General features: G+C 43.4%; 1 protein-coding gene across 5 annotated transcripts in view; it reads left to right on the top strand.

Moving 5' to 3' along the window:
- OSBPL5 (oxysterol binding protein like 5) overlaps window positions 1–19,503 on the top strand; it is a 177,017-nt gene that overhangs the window by 29,827 nt on the left and 127,687 nt on the right. Inside the window, exons 1-2 of one of the 5 annotated variants that reach the window (XM_057412771.1) lie at window positions 6,786–7,091; window positions 7,498–7,738. The exons of 1 other annotated variant lie outside the window; for it this stretch is intronic. In XM_057412771.1, coding sequence (XP_057268754.1) covers window positions 7,014–7,091; window positions 7,498–7,738 — 319 coding nt within the window. In that variant the 5' untranslated portion in view covers window positions 6,786–7,013. Of the gene's footprint in view, window positions 1–6,785; window positions 7,092–7,318; window positions 7,739–8,243; window positions 8,380–19,503 lie in introns of those variants that run through there. 3 more of the 5 variants (XM_057412778.1, XM_057412774.1, XM_057412773.1) reach the window with 3 other exon arrangements.

The following is a 19,503-nucleotide window of genomic DNA, read 5'->3' on the forward strand; positions in this document are numbered from 1 at the left end:
CATCAGGGCTCAAAACAGCTATGTGTTAATAATTCTATTTTCAAAATGATAGAGCAAAGAACTACAGTTCTCTGTGGTTACCATCATACTTCCCAAGCTGCTATTCCACTATTTCAAGACTTATATAGCTAAATCCAGCCATCCTCTGTGAGACTGCCTTTGTGTTTGGATTTCAGTAGCAGGGATCTAATCAATGACTCTGGGATCAAATCAGGTCCTCTGTGGCATAAAAGAAACGGATGTTTTGCTCTGGACCAAACCTTGGTGTCTTGCCCTTTTGGGCTATAAGTAAGAGCATGGTCTTTGATAGTGTTAGATCTGTTCTGGGGAAACAGGAGGTTTTTTCTTCCAGGCTTCACTTTTTTTGTGCTTTACAATTGTAATTTGTGGTAGGAACACTGGACAGGTCTCCCTGTCTGAAGCAAAAGGAGGACAAAAGTACTGGTATCCCTCTTTGCAGACAAATCAATAAGCCAGCTGCCCTTCAGTGGTAGCAGAAAATATTTTTGTACTTTCTCTTCCTTATCTCATTCAAGCCCCTGTGGCAAGCGCAGTGTTCTGCTCATGGGAGGCATCAACAATAACAAGAAATCCTTAAAATGAATTGCAGCAGTCAAGGAGACTTTTTTGATTGATCGTGGATGGAGACAGAAGATGGATTTCAGAGAGCACAGCAACAAAGAAGCTGTGACATTTATCAGAGATGAGCTGGCTGCAAGAGTGAGTCAAGAGTCAGGCAAAATAAAAGAGGTCAAGTATGAGAACAAACACAACCTGTAATGTTTGGAAGCAGCTGCAAGCTTGGAAATATTATATAGTGTTAATTCAAAGCTACTGATAGATCAGATTTGTGACTCTCTGGCCTGACTTACAGATCAATAGCATATGTTGGGTGTCAGGAACTAGAGTCGGCCATCTATAAGTCAAAATGCCCCTCTCTAGAGAGAATGAAGTAATGAACAAAGCAGAGCCAAGCTGTGACTTTCTGTCTGTGTAGATCCAGATCTGTCTATGAACAGAGTGTCAATCAGTCAATAAATAAATAAATATGTGTAGAGAGATTGGTACTGGCCTATGCAAAGATCTGTGTCTATATTTATGAGCCTGATAATCAAATCTTTTATAGAAATGTGTTTATATTTCTTCTCACTCTGATATTTCCTGTATGACAACAGTCCAGACAGATTAAACTTGCTGGCACCTGTTCCAAAGTATATCTGGGGCAGGAAGAAAAATAAATCCAAAACCTCTGTCTGTTTATAAAGTTTGATTTCATATGGGCATTTCCCATTAGCGGTTGAGAAAACTTGTGATCATTCAGAAATACATCAGCTATTGATACTGATTTGGATGTTCCAATCTAACCCCCTCATGCAAAGAAAATCATTTACATATATATTTGTATGCATATATGCATATATATACATGTATGTTTTCATTTAATCTTTCAACACTTTATAACAGCTAGCTTGCTCTGCAATTAGCTTGAAATATGACTAAGAACAAGGGCTATTGTAACGTTTTTGAATAGCAGCTTGGTTTTATGTCATCTCTTAGCAAGGGTTTCGATATGTAGCCCAAATTTCACTGGACAGTTTGTCAGATCCTTGATATCTCAGTTGCTTTCCAGCCTGCTGCTAGTTGCAGAAGGAGCCTTGCTCTCTAGATCAGCTCAGCAAGTTAGGCTGCCCTCTGAGGCTTGCACTTAGATACTTACCAGGCCTGCAGGATCAAATCAATGGTGACCAAACTCTGATTGATTTTTCACACCAAAGCCATAATGACAGCATTCAGCTTAATTTGTTTAGACACTTATTGGAAAACAAAACAGATTCATGGTGCTTGATGTGAACAGCCTTCAGATAAGGAATAAGAAATTAGGACCTTGAGTAGTCACAACTAAACCTCATTTGACTCCAGCTGTAGCAAGACTAAGCTGTGCGGAAGAACAGTCTTACCTCCCAACGCAGACCTTAATCTAGGACTTGTGAAATGTGAGCCCCCTTGAGACAGGAGCTTATGTCAGCAAGGGTGCAGGGTAAGTAAGGTGAGCTGCCAAGAAGTCTTGTTTAATATAAGATACCTAAGATCACAAAAGACCTCTTTGGGGTGAGGGCTGGCTAGTAGCTGAAATTACACTGTGTTTAGACTCCTGAAAACCATCCTTGGGGTTAAGGTTGCAGGAAGCAGGGCACCATCCACGCATATGACTGGTCATATAAAGAAAATGAAGCAGGTAAGAACATCCGTGCTCTTTTATCTTGTTACTGGCAGGTCTTTAAAACTGCCTTCAAAGTCTCTGCTACAATCTATTGCTGGAGACTCTTTCCTGAAAGCTCAAACCCTCTTTTACAGGACTGCTATAGCTGTGAGTGGCTTGTGAGCTCTTTGGAGGCTTTACCCACTGGGTGAAATTCCTAGCTATATATCCTCTTTGTTGTAACCCAAAGCCCAGATGTGGACATTTGAAAATTTCTGACCACAGTATGTGGGTGAAGAAAGGGCTTCAGATTGTTTAGTTACTCCATCTTGTCTAGTACTGCTCCAGGCAGGGAGCATGGAGCCAACATGGCCAACATCCATCCTTCACAAGAAATGTCTCTTAAACTGAACTCAAGGCAATCCGTAGGGACTACTGCAGGTAGAAAACACCACATCAGAATTGTGTTACCTACCCATCTCAGCACAGACTGACAAAAAGGATGGGACCTGGCCTGTGTTACTATCTCATGAAAACATTAGCCAGGAGAAAAGCTCTCACCAGCAAAACACTGAGGAAATATTACCTCTGCTAAAGGAGGGAAAAGCCCAGCTAGAAACACCGTCTCAGCAGGGACACACACTAACAGACAGGAGCTGCTAAAGGAAACAGAAGTGCAGTCTACAGTATCAAAGCACAGTGGCTTTCTGCTCCTTTTGATACTTGCTCTTTGCCAGCTGTGAAGTTTTCATGCTGCTGCTTTCATCCTCTGCAATGTGACCTGAAACTCCTTCCAAAAGCTGATACTTCCTGTGTCTGTTACCCTGCAGCCTCTCGTGCAGGCCCCAACTTTCAGCAGTTGTCAGTTGCTGGAAATTTTCCTCTACCTTTTGCCACAAGAGGACTCCAGTCACCAATGGCTCTCAGGGAGATGTCTGTTTTTTTCTAACTTCCCCAGAGGCCCGTTCTACCAAACTTGCAATTAGGAACCTGGTTTAGCAGCAGCTCTGGTTTTCAAATTGTAAAATGAGCAAACATGTTTAGCTGTGGACTTGCTTTTTTGGAGCTCTGAGCAGACAGACTGCTGTTTGTTAACAAATAACTCCTCCCCTATCCAGCCATGGCGTTAAATATTTTTGCTTTAAAAGGAATTTTGCACTGGAAAACACATGTGGGTAAAAGTGATCTTTTGCTTATCATTAATTGTATACAGCTGTGTTGAAGTGTACGGCTAACAATAAAGACCTGTGCTTAATAACTTCTTTTTCATTCATTTGTTTTAAAGCTTCCTGCTTCTTGTCTAGCTATGTGCCATGAGCTTGAGGGCAATGTTAACAACCATTCATATGGTGTTTGATTAATCTGGTTATGGCTGTAGAGACATTTTACTAATTATAATGATAGGAACATGATTGTTCCTCTCAATTTCCATTTTAATAGAGGTCAATAAATATATCTGATGGATTTTATGGCATCTAACAGCCTTTCTATCTGTAAATGGAAGCTTGTGGAACTATAGTAGGTATGTCGAGAGATACAGAAAACATGAAGTACAAGTCTTCCTGACACTGCAAAATAAGTACGTATTTGCATTTCACATAGGTGGGCTCTGATCCCTACTGGGGGGAAGAGGAGCTAAGAAGCTAGCAGAAAGTGAAGGACTGAAAAAAGAAGGAAGATGCAGGAGAAAAGTGTTGCAATCATTGCCTAGAGTAAACAGGAAGATGCTGATCTGTCAGTTGCTGCGGCTCACCTCCCTGTCTGCCTTTATCACAGTTTTAAAACAGCACTAATACCGTGTTGTTGCACATCTAGCATTGTCATTAAAAGACATTAGATACTGGTTTTAAGTGTCCTGACTATTAAGCTCTCTGGGTTGCATTATTGGATTGTAAGGACTCGAGTAACAAAACCGAATCACCCTAACTTCGCTCTCCAAGCATTACAGTTGCAACTTACTGCGCTTTGCTGTTTTTGTTACCTTTGCCGGTGATCGAGTTAATAGCAGTTTACAAGCCCTTTTAGAACAGTTATGTTGCTGTGGTGAGAAAGGTTAAGTGTTGCACACACTGGCAAATGCCCAAAGAAAATATCACAGCTGCAGTTCCCCTGAAAGGAAGGCCGGTTTCTTTGCAAAAGAGAATTGAAGCCAAAAGGGACCTCAGACCTAGCTGCCAGGTACATCCATCAAAGAGCTTCTGTCAAAGGGGTAAGTCATATCTGGGGGACACTGATTAATTAGCTTTAAGTTGGGAAGCTGACGTGGTATTAGGACAGAAGTTGGTACAGACAGCAAACCTCACCCCAAAGCAGGGTTGGGTCAGGTGCTCTGTACTCCACAGCTAGGGTTTTATGGGCAGCTCAGGTATACCTGCATGAACTGCAGACAGCACAGCCTAGATAATGATAACCAGCAGAGCTCGAGATGTTTTCTGAATGGCTGTTAACAGAGCAGACACTAGAGGGCTGTGGACAATAATCTTTTAAAATACTAGTGTTTGCATGGTTCAGTTTCCCATCTTTCTGTAGAGTATTTGTGAGGGGAGAACAGGTCCATGTCCTGCCTTTGACAGACAGGCAGGGAAGCGATGGATGTTGCTTTTCTTGTCTAACCCAGACTCTAAGGACCCATCTGGTGCAAGGTCTGAAGACACAGCAAATCCAGTTTCAGGGCTCCCTGGACCACATCAGAAATGCCATGGCTACACAATGCAAATCATCCGTCTGATGTAAATTTTCTCTGATGGTCCAGTTTTATTCACAAAATATTGTCAGTTTTATTGGCAAGCCTTTTGCTCTATGTAGCCACATCACTAAGGCCCATGCGCTATCCTAGAGCACATAAGAAAACATAAAGTGTTATTCTTTATCAGGGTCTCTAACGGTTTTGACAGGAATGTTTTTGATTGCTGAGTTTTTTAAGTGAGCTCTGTGTGGCAATGTGGCACTGAAAAGGCAAAATGTTAATAATCATGGAATGATTGCCTGAGAAGAAAATAATCCAGTGGAAAACTTTAGCCAAAATACTTTAAAAAGAATTTTTAGAACTTTTAAAACAGAAGTCCTTGGGAAGTGGTCTATGAATCCCACTGTGATTCGTGTAGGTATGCTAGAAACCCTAGATCTCTGTACCAAAGTAGCTAAGGAGCTACTTCTGTTGCCTTGGCTGAACAAAACCAGCCTGGGTACAGACAGAAGGATCAATGTCAAACCCATGGTTTAGTGAAAAAGCCATTTGGACCAGGCAAGGTGCTGGCAAACTACCTGGCTGCATTTGAGTGAACCAACCTGAAAAAGCAGAAGGGTGAAGGGAGCATAGGGCACATAGATGAGCATGCCATGGCCTGGAGCAGACAGGACAGGAAGAAGCCAGGAGAGGCAGAATGAGCCAGGGTAAGCTGCTTTGGCCTCCAACACAGTAGCTCCACCTGGCAGTGCCCTGAGCCAGGGTGACAAGTGTGGCCTTGGCTAGTGCTTATTCTAGCATCTCTGTGCAGTGTCCTGTCCCACTGCACAGCACAGGCTTGTCCTCAGGGTAAAATTTTGGTGAGGACTAAGTCAAAATCCTAACCAACTTGAAGGCATCTGGAACAACGGCAACTCTCCACACCTTGCAGATGATGGCAGAAATTACTACACATACAGGTGAATGTAATAATTACCTCCCTGTGCAAGTGATTCAGGGGCTTGTTTAATGGGTAGAGAAGGGCTATAGGGGCTCTTGAATAGCAGGGACACTTTAGGCTGTGTGATCTGTTTATAGTCCTGCTTTGTACTAGATTTTTTAGGAAAGAGCAAAAATAGAGAATTTTCTCTTGAGTACCATATTCCTAGCCAGGTACCTATTGTTCTATGTACCACCAAGCTCACCAGAAGAAAATTAGCTACCTCTACTAGGTAATGTTAGATATGTGGGGTAAGTGATGTAAGGTGATGCCTGACAGTCTGTGGATGGGCTGTAGTTTGCTGGAAGCAGTAAGTGAGAGAAATTGTGTGTCTTGGTCCAAGTGGAGCTTGTAGCTTTGGATGATTTTAGGTTTTTTCTCTTGGATCTGGAAGACCTTCTCAGCTAATGAGTTGTTACTCTTCAGTGTTTGAGGCTGGCATTCTAGGTAGTATGAGGAACATCAGTGCTTGTCGGTCTTTGTCTTAGTTTAGAGGCTGCACACAGTAAAAGGAATCTAGCTTTTTCTGTGAAGGGTGGCGTAGCAGAGCACTCCAGGCATCTGGTTTAACACTTCTGGTTTCAGCAGCATGACTGAAATCTTGCAGCAAGGGCTCAGCTGTACTTGGGTGATTCTGACTCTGATGAAAGTCAGATGTGCATGTTGGTCATGTTATTCCCTCATGTGATTTCTGGTTTCAGAAAGTTTGAGCGCCTTTTAACTCTGTTACTCTGAGTTTGGATGTACTTTTGGCATTACCTATTCCTGTGGCCAAGAAGGAGGTGTGAAGTTCCACTTGGCATCCTGTTCTTGGTCAAGCTTTCAACCATGGGACCCGCACAGTGGAGGGAGGGGAAGCAGCAGTTGGATGCGTGTAGCTGGGCTGTTGTCTGCCTGTGATGTTTTACCAGGTATTCTACTGCCTGCAAAGTCACGCTTCCCCGGAGTGGCAGGCAGGCTGCGACCAGGGATGCTATGATTGGGCTGTCCTCCTCTTCTGGAGGAGGTTAGGGGGGTCCGTGCTTGCCATGGGATTGATTTTTCACTCTGATACATAGGCAGAGCTGGGAACGTGCCCGGCTGCGTGTCAGGGCTGCATATTGCATGGGCGCCTTTGAGTCACAGCGTCGGAGGAGGCGTATGGCTGGATGCTGAGCCAAAGTGCTGCTGCAGCTGGAGGGCTTCAGCGTGCCGATTTCCCCAGGTTGACTTTTTCTCATTACCTTGTGCATGTCGTCAGTGAACCCTATGGATGGCGAGTTGCTTGTCTGGGGGGCTGGGTGGTCCGCGTGATTTTTATTTAGGGGGTTGGGTTTGGTTTTCTTTTTCTTCATTTACTCTGCCTTAGCTTCAGCCTCTCCCTGTGTCGAGGAGAAGAAAGAAGCAAACCCTGCGGGGGTATAACAAACCAAACCGAGCCAAGCTCCAGAGAGGAGAGGCCGAGCGGTCCCGGGGAGCTCCCGCGGGGCGGCGCGGAGGGCTGAGCACCGCGTCCGCTCCGCGCCGATCCCGCTCGTATTTTGCACGTTTCCTTTGTTTCCTTTTTTTTTTTTTTTTAATTCCTCCCTTTTTTGCTTTTCCTCCCCCTTCTGTTTTTTCCTCTATTTCCCCCTCTCTTCCCTCCCTCCCTAGCGCGGTTGGATCAGTCTTTTGGTATTTCCTGCCGCCGCCTCCCCCAGTAGCTGTCCGACCGCGGCCCGCCGCGCAGCGCTCTCCGTGCTGCGGGGGGGAGCGGCTGCGCGGGGCCCACCCGTGCACCCTCCACCCCACCGCACCCAACGCGTGTCCCGGCGGCGGCGACGCGGGGGGTGCGGCGGCAGGGCGCGGCGTGCTGAAAACGGCACCGCGCAGGGGTCTCGGCCGCCTCAACCAGGTAAGATGCGCCGGGCTCCAGCTCCTCTAGTGGGTCGGCTGTCTCCGAGCCTTTTATCCCCCGCTCAACCCCCAAAGCTGCACCTTCACCCCCAATGCCCCCCCAAACCATCCTCCCCAAATAACCCTCGCAAAGCAAATACCACCTGCCCCTCAATTACACCAATAACATCACTTCCCCATTCCCCCTAAAGCCAGACCCTCTCCTTGTCCCCCATGCAGCCAGGCTGCCTATTTTGAAGCATAATGTGGTACCCCAGAGTCATCTTAAGAGAAAATTATTTCAGTTAGAGGCTGAGCTTTGACAGCTCTCGGAGGGTAACCCTTCTGCCTCTGCCCAGGCTTTGTGCCCAGGTTATGCTTAGCAAGGCAGTTTTACCATTTCTGTGTGTACCTGTTGCAGTTTGGGATTTGGCAGTGGGCACGCTGGGTGCCCCCCAAACCCGGTGTCATCTCTGCATGGCAGGGCTGCACAGCTGGTGTGTGGCAGCGTGGCATGAGGGTTTGAGGGCTGTCAAGGTGACATCGTTTCTTTAGACATGTGGGCATATCTGGTTGGTGGAACCCATTTTTAATGTATTTCTTCCATGGTACTGAGGAAATCGTAATCGGATTGTCTGCACTGATGTTAACTGGCTATGTGTGAGGATGTTAATTACCTTTCTATAGGCACTTGTACAGATACTGTGCTGGAGACCATTTGCATTACTGTATGAAAACCATGCAGAGTTGAGTTTGGGAATGCTTTCAGCTTACACCAAGTGAAGTGAAGCAGCATTCCCAGAGAAATAAATACATATAAATAGAACTGTCTGGATCAGAAACCATGGTGGGTTGTTTGTTTTTTTTTGAGTGCTATGAAAACCTAAAGTGTTACAGTGTGAAACAATTGTTTAACATGAGTGAGGAGGAAACTTCTTTGAGTAGTCACCTTCTCACTTTATCCAGCTGCAGCAGTATCTTTGTTGTCAAAATATTCCTTTCCTCTCTTTACACAAGACAGTGTCCAGCAAGGTCTGTACAGCAGAGAGCAGCTGCTGCATTGGATGTGTCCCTATTTGCCACCTTTCCTCTTTGGCAGCAAATCTCAAAAGAGGTATGAATGGGGAGGGAAAGTCTCAGGCTTTGCTCTGTGGTGGCTTCAGGCCTGTGCATAGTAAGCTTTCCTGTTCAAAGTGGAGAATGGGTGTTTTATCATAGAATCATAGAATAGTTAGGGTTGGAAAGGACCTTAAGATCATCTAGTTCCAACCCCCCTGCCATAGGCAGGGACACCTCACACTTTTCTGCAGGGCACCTCATGGTGATATATAGTAGATGACCCTTAGAGTATGCTCACAACCGGCCTGGTGAAGAGGGTGATGTCTGAGGTGGGCCAAAAAGATGTGAGGACAGCAAGGGAGTCTGGTTTGGCACCAGGAGTGACTTTGTGCCACTGTTGATCAAGGTAGGAATGGCAGTTCTTGATTCAAGGGGAAAAATGCAGGCCTTAAACATATTGGCAGCCTGTTTTGGTCTGAAGTGGATGATGTGGGCCTAAGGATTGATTTAATCACGGTGCTACATGAATGTAACTGAAAGGCAGATATACCGCTGTAGTCCTTTCACCGTACTTAATATAAATTCCATGTGCTTTATTGCAACACTGATTCATCAGGAGAGAGTGGGAGGGAGGGTTGTACAGTACAGGTGGTTCAGTTTCCATTGCTAGGTATTTAGCAAGATGTTTTCTTAGCTACAGCAGGGGAAAAAAAACAGCTCTTTGTCTGATACTGTGCTGTAGTTTGGAATCTGGGATATCTCTATGGAAAGGCTATTCCTATAAACTGTAATGGGCAGTGTTTGAGTCAATGTGCTGTGTTCAGAGAGAAACTGACTCAACCAGTTCCTGTTATGTTCATAGATCATAAAAACTTTAGTTAAGCTGATCTGAATTGGGTTAGATTCACTTCATGTCCAAGGGACCTGTTACTCGCTGGAGGCAGTCATGAGATTGTCACTGTTGCCAGTGGCAAAGGTCTTTTAGGGCTGGATTAGGGGCTTCAGAGGTGAAAATGAGACTGCCTGGAAGCATGTCAGGAGGGTCCTGCTGCTTCTGAGCCGTGGAGCACAGACCTTGCTCTGAAACTTGTGCTGTTTGATCTCCTGTTTTATTTGGCGAAAAAGCTGCATTTAGTGTATCTTCTCCTGACCTCCCTGCCTTTGGAGCATTAATAGCACAGTGTTATCTTAGCCAGAAATGCTGCTCCTTACTTCTCCACTCTTCAACATGAGCCGTCTCTGGCAGCACATTGTAGGTGTTTGTGCATGTCTGCTGTGGTTACTAAGGTAAAGGAAACACAAGAAGCAACTCGGGGGAATGGGAACAAACAATCCAAATGCCAAATAAATGCCGGTTTGGGCCAGAATGACAGTGATGTGCTATGCCAGCCTGTCTCAGGGTTGAACTGGGCTTGCTTGCTCCTTGCCTAGGCTCCTTACTGTCATTGCTGGCATTTGTGCTGTGCTTTCCAGAGCACCCAGCTTTTGAGACTGAGCAAACTCCTCCTAGGTGCTATTGCATATGGAGCTCACAGCCCTCCTTACCAAGCAGTGCGGTTGTGGTGCTTTTAATTGTTTAGGGCTGTGTCTAAATCACAGGTTCTGCCCTCATCCCAACCCTTCCCCACCACTGTGGCCCTTTCTGGCCATGCAATGAGAGAGGAAAGAGACAACTGTCTGAAAAATACCCTTTTGATGAACTGCTGCTGAGCCTCTGTGGAGGACTAAGGAGCAGTGTACATCCTGCCCAGGCCTTCCTGCCTGCTGCTTTATTGCTCCAGAGGACGAGCTGCTGAGGACTTTCTCCCAAATCCCAAGTAGTTCTTACACCTGTCTGCAAGCTGTCCTGGTTTTGTAGTCTCATCTTCCCATTGTACATGCCTGCCTTCTTCATGTCTTCTCCACAAGGTGATGAGTTACTCTTTAGGAGCAGTTTTCCTGCCTGCAAAATTTACTACCAGGTGACGCAGCATATTTTAGCATACTGTGTATTTTAAACCAGCATTCAATTAGTAGCTTCTCTCCTTTGCTTCTCTGGAGGTAGTGGGAGCAAAATCAATTCATGGATGCTATCTCCCAAGCTTGAAATGTGAGATCAGGTGAGCCAGGAAATAGCAAAATACTTTCTAATATAATGCCTGCTCATCAGGAGTATTTTATTGAAGTAACTGTAATCTTGGCTTTTGAGTCCCTTGGTGCTGATTTCCACATTTCTGAATTACTGGAATACTATTTCAAGGTGTAGGGGTGTTGTGCTTGCATCGGGCTCTAGGTACCCTTCCCCCCCCTTCCCCCCCCCCCCCCTTCCCCCCCTTCCCCCCCTTCCCCCCCTTCCCCCCCCTTCCCCCCCCTTCCCCCCCCTTTCCCCTTCTATGACTTTTAGCATCAGGAGAGAATCACTTTTATGTAGGAGGAGGAGGAGGAAACTGAGGCTTTTTGACACTTTATCAGACGTTGCACAGTTCAATCAGTGAGTTGCTACTGGCTCATCTGTAAAATCCCTGAAAGCCGAATGTGAAATTGCCACTGGAATTGCTGGACCAGTAGGGTTATTCTTTCAAGTGTCTGGCATGAATACAAATAGATGAAATTTCTATTTTATAAGATGAATCTTTCTGCCTTTTCTTGCTGCGTTGCTTTGAAACAAACCTTGTGCAACACTGCAAGCCTGATAGCTGCTGATACAATAAATATTTTTTCCCCCTTACCTTCTTAAGAAAAGAAATCTGGATTTGTAGGTCATTTTGTGACCATTTATTTCATATGTGGGTCAAATACAATTTAGGTCTTAGTAATATCCTTTCTTTTTTTTTTTTCTTCCCCCCCCCCCCCCCCAGTAGTAAATCCTTGGATTACAAAGGCTTTCTGTGAATGCTGAATGCACCATACAGATTACAGCATCAGTGGGCAAGGCAGTAATTTAAGCTGCCTTCCATGGAGCTCACTATCAATCTAGAGGAGGACACAGGTGTGTTAGACATGAAATACAGAGTCTTTGTATTTTGTATTTTTGAGCTTGGTTTAAAATAGATTTTTCTTATTTCCATTTTAACATCTGTTAATTTGGCCCAAACTCCTTGTCTCGCTCTGTCTTTGTAACAGTGCTCACTGAAGAGATGTAGTTTGATAAGGATTAGTAATTTGATAAGGATTGATAAATGGATTTTTTTTGTTTGTTTGTTTTAATTCAGGTTCAGTGGATGCAAATCAGGCCCCATATTTTTTTGACTGATGATCCACCAAAGCTTCGTTGCCTAGAATCAAGCTCCTGTTACCACTTAAATTTCTCTGTGGACTCCATATCACAGGAGGCACATTGGCATCTGTGCACTTTGGGAGTTGTAGTTGTGGATGGGGCTGGAGGCTGTGTAAACCAAGCCCAGACTGTCAAGCATATAACCTGTTGTTTTTTTTCAAACCTGGTATTCAAGTTCTGGCATGTGGAAACCCTCAGCGTAGGTGCTTAAAGCTTTCTTTTCCGAGAGTGTGAGGTGCTGAGAACCTGGGAGGATCCCCTAGCTCTGAGCGTATCTGAGAAGTGTGGTACAGGGTCTCCTCTTCCTTAGTTCCCAGAGCAGGTACATGGGCAGGATGTGTTAACATCAGCTTCCCAGACATTTTCCATCTTCTCTAATGTCTGCTTGGATTACATATTTTTTCATGTCAAGGTCTATCTTTTATTTTAAGTTCACACAATGTCCATTGCACTCTGGCCTTGGCTTCTGCTGTTGGACTGTTCTGTAGTATAAATAAAAATAATCCCATTGTGTAAACAAGATCCTGAATAACTCCTCTAAATTAGTGAAGAGAGACAGTGCAACAGTGCCAGTTTTATTTTCTTCTCCCAACAGGTGCATCCTCATGAGGAAATAAAAGGTAGGTAGGGAACAAGTGAGAATACTGAACAACAACCAACTGTGACTCAGAAGCAATTTAACCACAATAATCCTCTCAGTGCTAAAGATTCCTGTTACCAGATATATACGATATACTGTTCTCTGCTATAAAGCTGTCGTCAGCTGACATCACTCTGTTAACATAAGCTTTGCTGTTACCCACAAGATGCACAGTTAGCAGAGAGCAGTTCTAGTGCTGGCTGCTTATTATTGCTCATGTTCTCCTAGCTGTTGAACAACAATATAATAAAGATATTTCCTGCTTAGTATTTTATTCCTGATGGCTGGTATGCTTACATTGGGTTAAAAATGCTTCTAATATCAGTTCAAGTGTTACCAAGCCACTGTCTGATTTATTTATGAGAGCATAGAATGATCATTTAACAAGTGCCTCTCTTGGATACATCTTGTAGGTGCTTTGTCTTTTCTTTTCTTTTTCCTTTTTTTTTTTTTTTTTTCCCCCTGAGTGGCAGTGTAGAAATTAATTGTTTGAAACAGACTGAGATTCCAGGGAAGATCTGTGTTTGGGATTTTCATATCCTATCATGGTACAGATGTGAATAGGCATGAAATCCATGTACTTTGCCTTCACAAACAAAATCACTCTGCAGTGAGATTGATCTAAATAAGGATTTGTTTGTGTGAGTCGGTGTTTGCAGAACTGGATCTTCCGAGTGTTTACCTCTTATCACCATGTGTTTATTAGATGGCATGTAAATGGACATAGCTTCTTACATGATTTCATCTTGGCCTCCTGTGTTGCATCTGACATCATGGTCCTCTTGAAGTCTCTTGTTTTCCCATTCACTTCATGGCTGCCAAGTGCTTTTTATCCAGTGAGTGTCTTGAAGAAATCACATCAACAATACATTGCTAGCTGGAGAGAACTTTTGCTGAAAGCACACAAAGGCAATAATTTGCCTTGTTGTGTAAAATGCAAATTTTTTCCTCATATAAAAAGAAAATTGTTGAAGTGAATGATAGTGAACAGAGGATTTGTGTTCAAGTACAGTCTCTGCAATGCGAAAGGGACATTATGCTTTCCTTAATGAGATTCTCCTATTTTCCTTTGGAGATGTGGAATTCAATTTGGAAATAGAATTTGAACAATTTTTATCTGAACATCTTGCTTTTCTACTCACTGAACCTTATTGTTTAATAGCTAGATTCACTTTTAACTGATTGCTTCATGAAGGTAAGATAATAGCTGAAAAAGTAAGACTTTTTTTCTAGACACTATTTAATTTACTGTAATTATATTAAGTGCTAAATTGAAAGAGGCTTTTCTGGTTAAGATGAGGATAATAAATAGTTGTGCATTATTACCGCGGCAGGGGAAAAAAAGAGGAGATTTAAATTTTGTTCCAGACTGAAAGAAAATCTGCATCAATGTGGTCCTTAATGTATTTTCTCTATTGCTGACTCTGTTTTTTCTAGAAGAGCTCTCTGCCCTTTGTACCTCAGGGATGCAGCAGTTTCTGAAAGGAAACAGCAGGCACTCCAATTGAAAATGACTGTGGAAATAAAGTGAAAAAGCAGATTCCACCTTCAAGCCAAGCCTGGAGCTGCATAAGCAGGGGCACTGCATGGAAAATGCTATTTCAAGAGTCAGCTCTGAAGGCACCGGATTGTACTATGGCTCCCTAGAGGCTCTGCTCCCTTTGTGCTACACTCACGCTGCAGAGCAAGGTGTAGCTTGCTGCTGTTTTCTGCTTGTAGCAAGTTGCAACAGCTCGGGTCCCTGGGCTGGCTGGGCTAGTTGAGTGGGTGCATGCCAGCTTGCTCTGCCATCCACCAGCACCTACTTCTGCTCTTAATTTGCTTGGAGCTGCCGGCAGCTTGCGTGGACAGTTGCTTCCCTCTGGCTCCCTTGTTTGAGTGTCTGAACAAGTCATAAGGTGTGCAGAGTTATAAATACTATGTAAAAACTCGCCAGCTCTTTGTTTTGGCATGTTTGGTGCGAATGAGTGGCGTCTATGTTTTTAACGTGGAGCTGCTGTAAGCATACCGTGCCTCTTACTTGGAACAGGATTTCACTGGGTCTTCAGACGTTGAAGCTGTCAAGGGGAAAACAAAGTGTGTTCCTTCCTTTGTTCACCTCTGTGCCCTAGGATCCAATGTGCCACTTCTCTGCAGTGTTGCCTCCACTGGCTTCCTTTGCTGTCTTGCTAGGGCTGCTGCCAAGCTGATCCACAGGGACTTGTCCCATATGAACTTTTGTCTTCTGGGAATAGTGCTCGGTCCATTCTTACCTCTCAAAGTCCGTCAAGAGTGCGTGTGATTGTACTCGGCACTTGTGATCTGGGCTGGATGTGAACCCCTGGGGAAAGGAATTGTGTGAATTATTTAATCTCTTGGGTGTTCTAAGTCCCTTGTCTAAAAAACATTATGCAACATGGGGCATTTTGCCTCATTTGATGGAGGGTCTGTGTCAGCCTCACTTGAACTTCAGAAAGCTAGGTACTTTGAGCACTAAAAGTTTATGCCTTTGTTCTGAATTCCTTGGACTGCAGTATGGGAATGCTTGTAAGCAGCCTCTGCTTTTAGGTGGGTCAGAAATATTTCCAATAAATGTTCTGGTTTCTTCCCTCCACCGCTAATTTGATATATCTGGATTCAGACAGGTTGAGGCAATGGAAGTAGGATAATTTTGTGGTTAAGGCGTTTGGCTTTGGATCTGGGGATGAGTGTTAGTTCCTGCTTGCATCACAGGCCTCATGTAGCTGTGGGGAGATTGCTTACACCCCTGTGCCTCTGTCTGCATCAGAAAAATAATGAACAGAAAGTAAGTTTTGGGGTCGGTTTTTATTTATTTATTTTCCAGCACTACTGGCCTACAAGACTGTTATGAGGGCAGGGAGAGAGGGTCTGATCTCTTCTCTGGGTTATTTGGGCTTGCATGTCTGTCCTGTCTTAGCCAGGGTATGCACCTCTACTCTCTGAATAAAGCCAGTGGGAACTCTTTAGGCCAATCTTTTCTTCTTTTTTCTTTTTCATAGCTACTTTTTTTTTGTCATGTCCTTTGCTTTCATCTCGCATCAAAATTAAATAGAGTTAAATAGTGTAGCTCTTAATAATGCTTTGAAAATGAGCTGAGCTGTACGCATAGACAGTGCCTGCAGGAAGCTTTGAATTATACTGTAATATTTTTAATGTGCAATCCTACAGCACTCTAAGCTGTTGGCTCAGTGAATCTGTCTTAGATGAGCCACAGATGAGACTCCTAGTACTGTAAATATCTGTACCATTTAGTTTTGAGTACCAGAACATGAAACAGCATATGAAGAAATAATAAAAAGGAAATCAGTAAAACAGTTCTTTCTTCAGGCTGATTTGGAAATGAACTTAAGAAGAACTAAGTGGAGAATAAATGTGGTGTTTAGGGGCTGGAAATGTTAACAAGCAATACAAGCTGCCTGTTGAGGCTGCCCTTTTGCTTGCTTTCAGTGGAGTGAGGTACAGCACTCCGACAGCCTGGAGAAAGACTCTGCAGCACTTGGTGTGGTGATCTTGTAAAGGGCTTATCTGGTGAGTAAGTGGGCTCAGGTAGGAAGGCTGGAGTTTGCTTTTTGGATAATTCAGTTTTTCTTTCCATCCTAGTTGTCAGATCCAGAAGTATCAGTCCTACCAATCTCACTTGTCTTTGCATCTGCAAGCCACAGTATTTTAGACTGAGACTCTTACCTTGGGTAAATTCTGGTTGAATTATAGCATGTATCTTAGGCATGTAGTACGCTTCCATTTTTGTTGGTGATTCTGTTATGCTCTTCAGCAATGTGTGCAAAGGGTAATTACCTTTACAGTAAAAGATGTGTACTTTCTAATCTGGCTTTCTTCTAGCTTCATTTTTTTCCAGCTTTCTGATATCTTTTCCTTCTGAATAATTGCAGTCTCTAATCAGGTGATGCTTTAAGTGTCTTTGATAAGTAAGTTGAACACCTTAAATCTCTCCTTACAGTTGATTTAAGACTCGGAGATGCCTTGTGGTTTTTGGTGGTTTTTTTTTTTCTGTTTTGTTTTATTTTCTTTTTTTCCCCTGGGTCCTTTCCAAATTTTCATGGTTCTGTATCTCAGGTAAAGATTTTGTGTGTGATGCCAGCAGTGATCTTGCAGCTACCACATAGAGAAGTAAGGTTGCATTCTGACTCTTACTTTTTTTTTTGTTCCTTCCCTTACTTGTTTATGCTTCCAGGAATTGAGCAAGCCCTGTTCACCTGCGGTATTACACTTGGCATTCAGGCTGTTGACTATCTGTAATTCTTTATAAATCAGAACTGTTTTGGAAAACTAGGTACGTGGAAAAAGAGAAGGGGGTATTTGGTCTGGTATGTGACAACACAAGGTTGTTTATCATAGTTGATAACACTGAACTTTTTTTCTGAACTTTTATAATCTGCTGATATTTTGCCAGTAATAAAAAGGTCAAGGAAAAAAGTTAATTCCTACAAATCATGGCATTTCATTATTATTAAACAGAACATGGTTTCCTTGCAATGAAATTTCAGCCACCCACAGATTTGTAAAAGATGAATTACCAGCTGGTACAAATGCATAAAAATGTATAAAACCCCCAGGTTTCCCTAGCATTCTTTATGCTACTGGCCCCTCTTGCAGTGATTTGTCCTTTCCTTAAGCAGGGTATAGGGATGATGCAATAAAAGTGTGCCTTGAATACTGAAGACAGTAATGAAAAGAAAATTATCAGAAGTTGGTACTTGGAAAATGAGACATTAAGTTGATTTAAAAGGCTGCTAGAATCATCTCTCTGGCCTCAGGTTCACAACAGGTTGTATGTTCCTATTTTTTAGCAAGGGTTTTCTATGTTAACGATTCTCTATTATTTCTAAAGTACAGTAATTCAGTGAAATACAACATTGTGTCCTGTTCTTTCATTGTTTCCAAACTTCCCTAATAATTGTTGTCTCTGCAATGCCTCGGTTTGAAACTGCAGTGCTGTTCTTGTAACCCCAAGGGGCTGTTACTGATACAGATTCCTACTGTTGGAGGCAAGACACTCTCTTATATGTAACAGTAGTGCTTGGGCAATGGATGGGTGTCAGCTGTGAAGTTGGAGATGCTAGGTCACTGGCCACAATAAGGAGCTTGGGTGGGTGCATGGGAATTCAAAGGGAAAGGTGCTGGCTCCTGACAGGGTTACTGTTTGTGATGGCAGCAGGCACTGCTGCAGGTTGGCAGGTTGATGAGTGCTAGTGCTGTGCATTAGGATAGCTTATATTTTGCACAGAGGCAGCTCAGCTGCTGTACTTTTTTAAAGGAAAAATGGTTTGCAGGGGAGTGTTGGCTTGTTTCCCTTGTAATGGAGCATTTGCTGCTGCCTCTCCTTAAAGCATCTCTGCAGATATCTATGAATGCATGCCTAGAAAGCTCGATTATAACAATTATATGGCTACAGTGGGCAGAGGAACGGTGTGCTGCAGTTCTTGCTGCCAGACCACTCTCAAAACTAATCTTACTGTAAATACTTTCAAAAAAGGGAGTGTTGAAAGGTCTGTACGGGGAGAAACAGCATGTGTAGTTTTTGGCTGAGTCAGGTTTTACAGTGTCATTACATGAAGGTCCAGTGTGCAGAAGCTGCATATTTAGCTACCCAGGAATTCAGTATAACAGTAATTGGTGTTGGGAACAGGCCAGATCCATGACATGGATTTATTTCAGAAAGTCCTGTTTTACCATTTGGATTACTTCAGCTGAAGCACTCTTGGGCACCCCAGTGGGTTTTACTTCTTTACAGAGCATTGTATGTGTTGGGACTCTCTGTGTTGGTCCTGGCAATGGTGGCTGCATTATAAAATGCTGAAATGAGCTGGAGCAAGCTGCTGTCTGTGTGAGATCTGAAGGAACATTCCCAGCTTCCTGCCATCCCAAGGGATATGAGGAGTCATATTCATCCCTGCTTTTCTAGTCTTTCATATTTCAATGCTCTAAAAGCTTATTGTTCTTGTACAGAATAAGTGTGTTTCTGTATGTGCTTTTAAACAAACATGTTGCTGCTCTTCATTCAGCAAACATTTGCCAGGTACCTAACAGACTTGTTGGAAAACCCTTAAAGATTTACATTTAGCACATGGAGTACAAAAGTCTTGAGCTCTACCTTTAAGGTATCTTTTTCTTAGGATGACTTGCATATGGAGGTCATTCTTTCTTCTTTAAGATCCTTCCTACTATAAGAAAGGATACAGAAGCTTTCCCTTATGAAAGCAACTGGTGTTGCTCTGTTTGGGTTTGTTGCTGGTCCTCCTGCAGAGTATGTCTCTCAAAATATGCTAATTTCCACTCCCAAATTCTTTGTTTCGCCAGCACTGTCTTTAAGCAGGCTCAGAAAGAAAGGTGGAAACTTTGAATGGAGCTGGAGAAATGGTTCTAATTTCAGTAATGTTGAAGCTGAACAGGAAGGTAGGCAGGTAGGCAGGATGCTCTGGGGCAAACACATTGTGTAATGCTTTTGCCTGTGCACACACAACAGTGGTATCTTCCTTATAAGTCTGTCTGATTGATGTGACATTTCTTGTTTATCAGATACCAGTGTTATCTCAGCCTGGGAATTTCTGTGGCTTTTCTACACCCCAGCTTAAAATTGAACTTAATGAGCAGCTTCTGAAAAGTCAAGGGAAAGTATGTCATGGCCTGCCACTGTTTTCATTCACAGCTGAAGTAAAATTTACTGGGCTTTTTCTTGATATTTTCACTAGTTCTTTGTAGGCTTTGGATGGATTGTTAACACACACACACAGACCCACCCCCCCCCACCCCTCCCAGTTATCAGGTTGCTTTTCTTTTTTTTTTCCTCATAAATGTAATTCAAGGAAAT

This window comes from Pezoporus wallicus, unplaced genomic scaffold, assembly GCF_028554395.1.
Source record: "Pezoporus wallicus isolate ANWC-B61680 ecotype Strahan unplaced genomic scaffold, APGP_CSIRO_Pwel_v1 scaffold_6885, whole genome shotgun sequence".
NCBI classification, from domain to species: Eukaryota; Metazoa; Chordata; class Aves; order Psittaciformes; family Psittacidae; genus Pezoporus; species Pezoporus wallicus.